Source organism: Meleagris gallopavo, chromosome 1 (assembly GCF_905368555.1).
Source record: "Meleagris gallopavo chromosome 1, MGAL_WU_HG_1.1, whole genome shotgun sequence".
NCBI classification, from domain to species: domain Eukaryota; kingdom Metazoa; phylum Chordata; class Aves; order Galliformes; family Phasianidae; genus Meleagris; species Meleagris gallopavo.
The window spans coordinates 101396688-101406803 of NC_139404.1; the positions used below are offsets into that span (position 1 = coordinate 101396688).

Genomic DNA, 10116 nt, shown 5'->3' on the forward strand with positions numbered 1-10116 from the left:
CAGCACAATTGCTTTGAAACACTTGCCAAGTTAGATACATGTTATGACTAAAGGTGAATTGATATTTTAACCCAGAATTAGTAAACCTCCTTCAAAAAATTTTCTTGCATGGGAAATATTTCCAGCATGAATGATGATTTTAGTAGTTTAGACCTCTCATACTAATTTTACAATATGAGAAAGCTGCCAGCATCCTTAGTCTATCAGTGGTTGTTAATTTATCTTGAAACAAGTAATGACAATAGAAGAGGAGAAAGCAGTGGTGCTGAATGTGAGCAAGCATCTTTTCATGTCAAAATAAGATCCGAGTCAGTGTCACTCCAGAATAAAGATAATTATTACTTTAGAGCCTCGTATGGCAGCAGGCATGTGTAACTGAGATTCTAGCTTCATGTCAACAGTTACATACAGCTGAGGACACGTGTTTGGCTGACAAACGATGTGTAAATATTATTCTGTTGATGCAGAGACACAAAGTTTGAGGTGGCCTCAGTTAGTAAACAAAGATGGAAAATGTACCTCACACATTCACTCCATGCCTCAAAAACAAACCATTTAGCGGAAGACATCTGGATGTTCAAAAATTAGCATGACGGTATTCAGAGCCCATCAAAACAGGCAGCCATGGTGCGGCGTCTCGTAGCTAAGCAACACACTTCATACATTCAAAACATAGTTGTAAAAGTGGGATCCTCCTGCCAACTGCTGCCACTCTCATTGAAAAGCTAAACTGGAAAAAATCTTGCTTGAGCTCAAAGTGGGACTGTTTTCTGCAGGAAACATCACTGCTCCTTTTTCATTCTTTAACCCTTTTTTGTGTTTGCATTCCAAGATGAGCAAATAGATTCATGTTGACATTCTGACTGTAAGCATATAAAAATCGTGTGGATTCCCTGCAAAGAACATCATAAACACATGTAGCAAGAAACTACAGTCCTGTCCTTTCTAAGCCAAATACTGACATGCAATGCCAAACAATGCGCCTGTGCACGCAGCCAGTCATCACAACAGATTATGTTATCTGGAATTGCTCTGCTGCATGCACTACATGTAAACCAGGAAAACTGAGGCATGTGCCTTTCTTTTCCAGAGTGCCTACATCCCTACTTAACAATGCAAACAATATTTGCATCTTAAGAGTGGAAGGAGACCAGGGGAATGGTAACACTTAGTTGATGTACTGCATGCATCTGAAAGCAGTAACCCTGCCCATGGAAGATGTGTTACTCAGGAGTAATTCACAGTGGGTTACTGATTAGCACTCTTGTTCTGGCACAAGGGCATCCATGCAAAAATCATGGATAAGCATCTGTAAAGCAAGTGCATTTTAAAGCCACATCCTACCTTAATCCAAAGAAGTTAAATCATTAAGCTAGGACTCACAGCCTGCCACTGTAGGAGTTTCTGAACCACAATAAATCCCAAGGAAATAAATGGGAATTCTGGCAGAGACACACACCCTCTAGTGAAAGAGTGATGGATTCTGGCCCAAACTTAACCAATAAGCCATTGGAAGGGATGTTTATAGCAAAAAGCAAGAACACTATGACCCACCCTAGGTAGCCTGCTTTCTTTCAGATTGTAATGATAAAAAAATGAAAGCTTGCAAATTGGAATGATGGGTTTTAAACTGCTAAAAAAGGCTCCAGTTGCACAAGGGACGCCTGACCGACACGAACTTAATGTTTCAACTATTTACAGCTATAAAAGCAAGCCAGGCACTTTTTTTTCCCCCTTCTGGAGCAACTCCTTCCACAAACCATCCAAAGCATCCTTTTTGGCAGGCTTTGGCGATGCAGAAAAGCAGGAGTACTCGAACCAACGGAAAGTCATGCCGTTATTTTTTTCATACTTGAGGAAGAAAAAAAATTAAAAAAAGAAAACACCAAACCCAGACCGCTGAGGGCAGAGTCTTACAGAAGAACTTCATTGCATAAACTCTACCACATGTCTACTACTGCAGTGTCCCGTAACGACCTCTGGTGATGCAATCAATTAGCGAGTGGGCAGGGAGCGAGGCGCAGCTCCATGTGGCTCAGGGTGGTGGGTTCTGACCCACGGCTGGTTGGGACACTCATGTCTCACTACAGAGCAGGATGCTGCATCCCCTCACCACCAGCCCAGCTCACTCCACTTCTGCAGCTCTGTTTGCCTGTGGTTTCCATTTGCGCCCTACCCTCGAACCACAGAGCAAGCCAGCTTCCAGAGCAGCAGAGCTGGCCTGTCATGCTGGAAATAGCCCGTCAACCCCCTCAGTGAGCAAGTCTCATGTGCTTTTATGCTGCCCTGCATGGGTTTGCTAGCAGCTAAGCAGGTTCACTGGGGGACCAATATGGGCTGGGGAATGGTCAGCTTGCAGAACAAATCTCTCCCTGAGAGGGGCTGTGTGTGACGAGCTCAGTGGGAGAGGACACAGTGTCATCTCCCAAGGGGAACAAGGAAGACAGCTTCAGATCTGGCAAACCACTGCCTCTCTGACCTGGCAGCAGTCCCAGTGGCATGCTGAAAAGGATGGTCTCACAGGGAAGGGGAGACACACCAACACGTACACATCGTGTTGGCTTTCCAGTTCCACTTCCACCCCAGCAGCTGTTCATCTGGGTGCTGGTCCCTGGACAGCAACACTCCCCAACCACAGGGACAAGGACATGGGCAGGCAGCAGCCACTAGGCCAAGCACGTGCTGGACAGCGGCTGCACTGCCACCACCTCATGAAGTGCCATGCACGGGATGCCGGGCCCTGGTTGATGCCTACCTCGCGGGTGAAGAGGATGGCGGCGTCGTAGTGCTCATCGTGATCATCGTCGAGGCGGTTGTGCTGGTGCTGCCACTTGCAGAAGTTCTTGAGGGTGGTGGCAGCGTTGCGGTTGACCTCCAGTCCCTTCTCCTTCTCGCCTAGAACCACCACCTTCACAACGGCCAGCCGCACGTGGTTCTCCAGACTGGCGTGCGCGTAGAGCCGCGAGGCGATGGAGGCCAAGGTGAGCAGGTAGTGCTGCAGCCCCTTTCCGTACTTGCGCGCCATGGACGCGTCAGCCACCAGCAGCAGCTCCACCTGCCGGGCCCGCGACACCGAGCGACGCCGCCGCCGCCTCCGCCGCCCGCTCTCAGGCGCCGCCGCCGCGCCGGCCGGACCGCGGGTCTCGCAGCTGGGGCGGGCCGGCAGCGTCTCGAAGCTGAAGCGCTCCCTGCGGAAGAAGTGCGGGGAGCGGGCCGGACCCTCGCCGTAGATCCGCTGGCCGCCCTCCTCTTCCTCGTCCTCCTCCTCCCCGCCGCGCCGTGCCGGCTTCACGGTGTAGCGGGCGCGCCCGACGGCGAAGAAGCCGTCGAGGCCGCCGCAGAGGTTGAAGACGGCCAAGGAGCGCGGGCTGCCGTCCACCGTGCCGCGGTAGTAGCAGCGCGGCGGCCCGCCGTTCCGCGGCGCCCCCGGCGCCTCGTCGCGCTCCAGGTCGAGGAGGAAGCGGCGGCCGCCGGCGTAGAGCACGAAGCCCGCCCTGCCGCCCCCCGCGTAGGTCGGGTCGAGGCGCCGCACGATGCCGCTGGCCCCGCGGGGCGGCCCCGGGGGAGGGCCGGGCCGGGGCGGCGGCGGCGTTGGGGCGGCCCCGGGGGGCGGCGGCGGAGCTCCGGCGGCGGCAGGTGGCGGCGGATGGGCCGGGGCGAGGGGCAGGAGGGCGGCCAGCAGCACGGAGAGCGGCGCGGGGAGCATGCCCCCGGCAGCAGGGATGAGCGGCGGTGATGATCACGGAGGACGGGGAGCGGGGGGAAGGAGCCGGGCGGCGGAGTGCAGAGGGGAAGGAGAGAAGGGAGAAGGAGGGGGGGGAAAAACGAAGGAGAAGAAAGTTCTGCCTCCTGAGCGCGAGTCAAGTGTGAGCGGGAGAGGGAAGGATGTCAACAAAAGCCGCTCGCGTGTGAACTTTGTGTTTCTCTGCAGGGAAGAGCCAGGAGCACATGGAAGGAGAGAGAGAGAGGCGAAAATCGCAAATCCCCACTGCTGGGGAGGCGGAGGGGGGAGAGAGGGGAAGGAGGAGAGAGGCTCGGAGCCGGCGAGCAGAGAAGTTTGAGCGCTTCCCGCTCCTCTTGCACTTCTCTGCTGGAGTCAGCGGCTCATCCCCATCAGCGGCAGCAGCGGGACGAGAGCAGCTCTGCTGCGGCTCCGCGCTCCCCGGCTCCGGCGGCTCCTTCCTTCCTCTGCCCCCTTCGGTTTGGAAGAGAAGAAGGAGAAGGGGAGAGGAGAAATTCAGGCACCAAACACCGCTTCGATCGTCTCCGGTGAGATGATGGTTAAAAAGAGAAAGAAAAAAAAAAAAAAGAGAAAAAAAAAAAGCCGAAGAAGCGGAAAACGTCCTGGATTTTAGTGCGAGCCCCCTCCTCCCCTTCTCCTTTCTGTTGTTGTTGTTATCCCCAGTCTGCCGATGTGAACAAGAGGAGAAGGGAGAGAAATGTGAAGATGAGAGGAGGTGGAACAATGAATTTATAGCGGAATGCCATCCTGCAATGGCAATTTCAACAATTCGTCACTGCAGGCTGCCTCTTAAAGGGAGAGCTTCAAAACCACCACTCCCACACTTCCTTCTCATTTAATCAGACAGAGAAACTTGAGGGGCGGGAGGAGGAGAAAGGAGAGAGAGGGAGCGAGGGAGAGGGAGGCAGGAGGGAGGAAGCCGGGGAGGGGAGAGACCGGCAGAAAATGTTTGTGTCTGAAAAACGCCGCGTTTCCTTTGGATCACTTAAAGCCGCAGAGACGCACGGTGTGCGATACTTCGCGAGCGATCACCTCGCGTTCTGCCAAGTTCTCCCTCCGCTGCAGCGCGGGCTGGGAGCTGCGGGGCTCGGAAAGGAGGGAGCGTCCGGCAGCGCTCCGGGAGAGTTCTGGCCCCTCGCTGCCCCTCGCTGCCCGAGGGTTCTGCCCCCGTCCAGGGGTAGCGGCGGCGGCACCGGCCTTCCTCCCTTTGTCCGGCGGCCCGCAGCTCCCAGCCTGTCATTAAGGGTCGGCAAGCTGTCATCTCGCTGCGGCGGGCTGCCATTAGCCCGAGCGCCCGAGGAGGAGGAGGAGGAGGGAGGGCGGGGGAGAGTTAATGCTCTCCGTGACCTTACGAGTGACTTCAGATGCTCGGCTCACCCCCCGCTGACCGACACGCGCACCCACGCGCTCGGTCCCCTCTCCTTCCTTCCCCATCCCCGCTCCCGACGGGGACACCGCAAAGGGCAAATGTCCGGGTGCACTTTGTCATCGGCTCTTTCCACGCTGACACTGCCCGCAGGCAGAGCACAGAAATCCCCGCTGTTTTCTCTTCCTTGTGCTTTTGAGTCTCGCGGAGACGAGCGCCCGGAGCAGGTGCTCTCTGGCTGCAGGATGCACGGAGGGATGCGGCTTCCCCGCCTCCTCCCAGCCGCTATCAGCACCGCAACCCTCCGCGGCACGCACCGAGCGATGCGCGCACCGGCACCGCGCTGAGTGGGACAGCGGTGCTGCGCTGCGCAAAGAGCAGCTCAGAGGGAGAGCGTTGAACGCTGCTCTCAGAGTCCCATGCGCTTCTGTAAAGAATGGGTTAACTCACACCACGAGCGCTTCGCAAATTAATATTCCCGGGTAAATTACGCATTAACATATGCCCGATCTGTAATTAGATCGCCCTGAGGTTATGCTTATGAAATATTTAACGTACCGAAGGTTTGCAGGTGTTCTTTATTCTTTTTTTTTTTTTCTTTTTTTTTCTTTCCCCATTTTTTTTTTTTTTTTTCGGAAACAAGGAGACATGCAAACAAAAGTTCACTGCTCAGATTCCCCGTGCTTGTTTTTCTGCACTTCAGCAGTTTGCTGTCACCAAAAATTCTTCACCGGAGTTGGTAAATTCCAAAATTCATTCCTATATCTGGGAGGTCACTTGACGTTTTTTGGGCATCAATCCAGAACTCTTCAACATTTTTTCAAATTTAAATATTTTCTCGGTTATTTTAAAGTAGCTATAAAGTTAAAACAGTTGATTTTCTTTTTCTTTTCTTTCTTTTTTTTTTTTTTTTTTTAAAGGGGGAGAGGGAAGTGTAAGGCAAGATGATAAATTCATCTCTTGCTTTTTCTTGGATGGCTTTTACTTTTCCTTTGAGCCTCATGGATATCTCTTCAGCAACAACAATATTTTTATTGACTTCAATGAGACCTGATCAAGCTCTGGATTCACATATATGTCTGTGTCCAAACTGCCCAATGCCTTTGGGAGTTGTGCTAAAGATGAGATCTAGGATAAGGAATGTAGTTTGGATAGCAACCTCAGAAACTCTCATTAAAAAAACGTTAGTTTGTCCATGAATAGGCATATAGCACACAAGAGGCCGGTGTAATGTTCTCTTCTGCTACAGCATAATTCCAAACGTCCAGCTAGATAGCCTAGGAAAAACAGAAATGCTTTGAAGGGTCAGTGGTAATTGAATGGTGCATCTCAGTGCTTGCTTGTTGTCCTTGCTTGTCTTGTCCTTGATTTCCCAAATGAAACAAAAAAGCTGGCTAAATGTCCACAACGCCGTATTTCACTAAGCAAGGATCTAGGCTTTCCAAGAAGATGCAAATTAACCTGTTCAGATTACCCCATGGATTTTGAAGTCTTTCCTGTATAGATTTCAAAACTGTAGTAACTCATTAGTGCAAGACTGGAAAGTTAGGTCAATCATGCCTCGTCTAACAAGAGGAAACCTCTTCTAGCTCGAGAATCTTGAAGAATAAATCACTTAAACAAGTTGTCTTCTTTTTCCTCCCCATTTTGCCCTTTTAGACCCTTTTTACAGTTACAGCATTCCCTTTAAACAAGAAAGCCTGTTAGCATGTCCCAAGTTGTGGATGGCACTAAATCCTTGTCAAACAGTTCTGACCTGGAAATCAGAAATCTGACCTTTCCCAACTGAGAGATAGAGAGCCACAAATCCTCAATTATCTTTAAGACACAACACGAGTTTTGTGCACTTTGGACCAAATTCAATCCTGATGTAAAAAGATGCAGTCCCCTTGAGTCTCCGGAGCTGCAAGCTGCTTACATTAAGGCTATACTTCAGCCTTTGGTTTTGTCCATGAGGCTTAACTCTTAATTAAGCTTAATTCTTACTCCTGGAGAATTAGTTTCTCTTCAGGATTTGTTGTTTGAGTGTTAGGAATGCCTGATGTTTCTATCTAATTGCATGGTGAGATGAATTGCTATGGGACTTGTTTTTTCTAGCTATCAAATTATAGGAAGATTGAATCAAACCCAAGAAATCCACCAAGTATATTCTAAATTAGCATAAAGAGCATAAAGGGTGGGAACTGGACATAGATTTTGCGAAATTCCTGTCCTTGAATCTACCTGTTGCAACATGCTTCCTAACATGGGGCAGCTTGGTGTCTCCTGAGAATAGAGAGTCTTTGTTTGCTTTATGGGACATTTTCAGTCCCATTCAGCAGGATCAAGCTCACTTGCAACAGGAAGCTGTTCAAGTCTTTATCTCCCACAAATCCATCAGTGATATTTCATCACCTTTCAAATCCACCACATTTTCTTGGTCTTGTCAGGATTTTTAGCAATCCAGACATTATGATTATAATGTTCAAGTCCATTAGTTTTAGAGATTTCCTATGGTGATGCACTGAAACCACTGAATACACTTATTTTTCAACTGCTCATTATTAAATTAAATACTCATTATAAATCATTTTGCAAATAACATTTTCAAATGAATATTTTTGGTTAGTTTTCTGAAAAAGTCTAGATATGCCGGTGTTTGAACGAAGCTGTACAACCTTTGACTCCCACTCTAGAAAAACAGCATAGTCAACACTGTTCATTACTTTGGACTGTGTGTATTTCTGAGGCTTAAATGCTCTTGGAGACCTCCTGGTATTTGTTTTGACTGAGTCTATCTCTTGCTTTTTGACACTGATGTAGGTTTGTGGTTGATAAGTGAGCCAACATCACCATTACTGGTGTATCCTTCCTGCCAGTCTTACCAAATGAGTTGGGAACTGAGTGGTTCTGCACACTGAGCTGACTTCTTCATCTTTCTCATACTGGATGTGACAATGACAAAGGCAGTAGCAAGAGGCTTTCTCTTGGCTGCACATTCTCTCATTTTCAGGGCCATGATTTCCTTTAAACAGATTATCTTTTTTTATGGAGCTCAGTTTGAAGTTTTTGTAGACCCTGAATTATTTATTTAAGCATCAAATAATGCATACCTCAGAAAAACCCAGACAATTAAAAAAGTATTTTCATAATGAAAATATATAGTGAAGACAGACTGGGAGGAGTGCAGCTGCTTACTGAAAGCAACCCTATGGAGAAGGACTTGGGGGTTCTAGTGAATGAAAAGCTTGACACAAGCCAGCAGTGTGCTCTTGTAGCCTGGAAGGACAACTGCAACCTGAGATGCATCACAAGATCAGTGGCCAGTGGAGCAAAGGAGGAAATTGTTCACCCTGTTCTCTACTCTCATGAGACCCCACTTGGACTACTGCATTTAGCTCTGGGGCCCCCAGCACAGGAAAGATGTGGAGCTGTTGGAATGGATCCAGAGGAGGACATGAAGATGGTTGGAGGGCTGGAGCACCTCTGTTGTGAAGAAAGGCTGAGGGAGCTGGGGTTGTTTAGCTTGGAAAAGAGAAGGCTCTGGGGAGACATCATTGTGGCCTTCCAGCACTTGAGGCATCTTACAAGCTGCGGTGGGACCAACTTTATACATGGATAGATAGCGATAGCACAATGGGGAATGGCTTTAAACTAAAATAAGATAAATTTAGGTAAGATGTTAGGAGGAAATTCTTTCTTCAGAGGGTGATGAGGCGCTGGCACAGCTGCCCAGAGAAGCTGTAGTGCCCCATCCCTGAGGCGCTCAAGGCCAGGTTGGATGGGGCCGTGGGCAGCCTGAGCTGGTGGGAGGCAGCCCTGCCCACGGCAGGGGTTGGGGTGGGTGGGCTTTGAGCTCCCTTCCAGCCTAAGCCATTCTGTGATTTTATAATTCTATGACTCTATGAAAAGACACAGACTGGTGCTCTCATGTGTGTGAGCTCCTGAGTGGCATTGTCCAGATCATACCTTCATGTCCCTGACAAGCTATACTGCTTATGACCACCAACTGTGGTTGCTTTAACTGTTCAGTTTTACAGTTAAAAAATGTCTTCAGTTACAATAAAATAATGAATTTAAAGTAGTTGTGTTTAGCAAGAAATGTCTTTTTTTTTTTCTTTGGTGTGAAGCTGTGTAGCTTTAAGGCAAAATGTTTTACTTGCTTCTTTATGGTCAATGACATCTTCAACTACAGCCATGTGGGAGTAAAGGAGACGCCTTTGGCTTGAAGTTTATGTTTTCATAAGTGGCATGTGTAAGTAATGTATCAAGTACATAACAGTTCCAGTCGGCTAAAAACTTTTCATTTGACATCAGCTTCATTCTTCTATAAGGACTAAGGAGGCAACCTTAACGGTTGTTAAAACTGGGTTGGGCATACTTTAAATAGTGTTGTTTCAGTGTAACAACACGAGAATATTGTGAATTCATGAGTACAGTATCAACTCAAAAAAGGAAACTGTCTGGGGCCTCTGGCTGGAAATCAAATTGTTAGGTTATCCACTTATGAGGGAGTAAAAGAAGGAGCTAGTGAGATTTCTGTAAGATTAATCATATATAAAAATGTGTTACATAACAGAAGTGTATCTCTTGCCTTCACAGCAGGATCCAGAGGAGGAGCATGTTTGCTGATCAAAAGGAGCTGTGACAATGTCCAGTCAGGAGGAAAAGAAGACACAAGTGACAAATTATGTTTCCTAGGTGGTATAGGGTCCCTCACCTTCCTATAACTGATGCAGTGAGTGAACTCACATAAACCATAACATAAATGAATGATTGTGACCATTGAACCTACCATGAATGTTGTTTAAAAACACATGTTGGGTGGAGGTAGCGTTCTGCAGGAAGTATCAGATGTTAGTATAGTATCAGACTATTCTTTTTTTTTTTTTTTTCTTCTTTTCCTGAACAGCAGCAAAATAATCAGAAGAATGGTAAGATGTTAAACTTTCCTTATAAAAAAGTGACACTTTCTATATAAAAAAAAAACCCACGAGAGTGCAAGATATGCACATGATGTATTCTACAG

General features: G+C 48.3%; 1 protein-coding gene across 1 annotated transcript in view; it reads right to left on the reverse strand.

Moving 5' to 3' along the window:
* ADAMTS5 (ADAM metallopeptidase with thrombospondin type 1 motif 5) overlaps positions 1–4456 on the reverse strand; it is a 46780-nt gene extending 42324 nt beyond the window's left edge. Inside the window, exon 1 of the mRNA XM_010722791.4 lies at positions 2756–4456. Coding sequence (XP_010721093.3) covers positions 2756–3706 — 951 coding nt within the window. The 5' untranslated portion in view covers positions 3707–4456. The remainder of the gene's footprint in view (positions 1–2755) is intronic.
* Positions 4457–10116: the final 5660 nt, after the last annotated feature.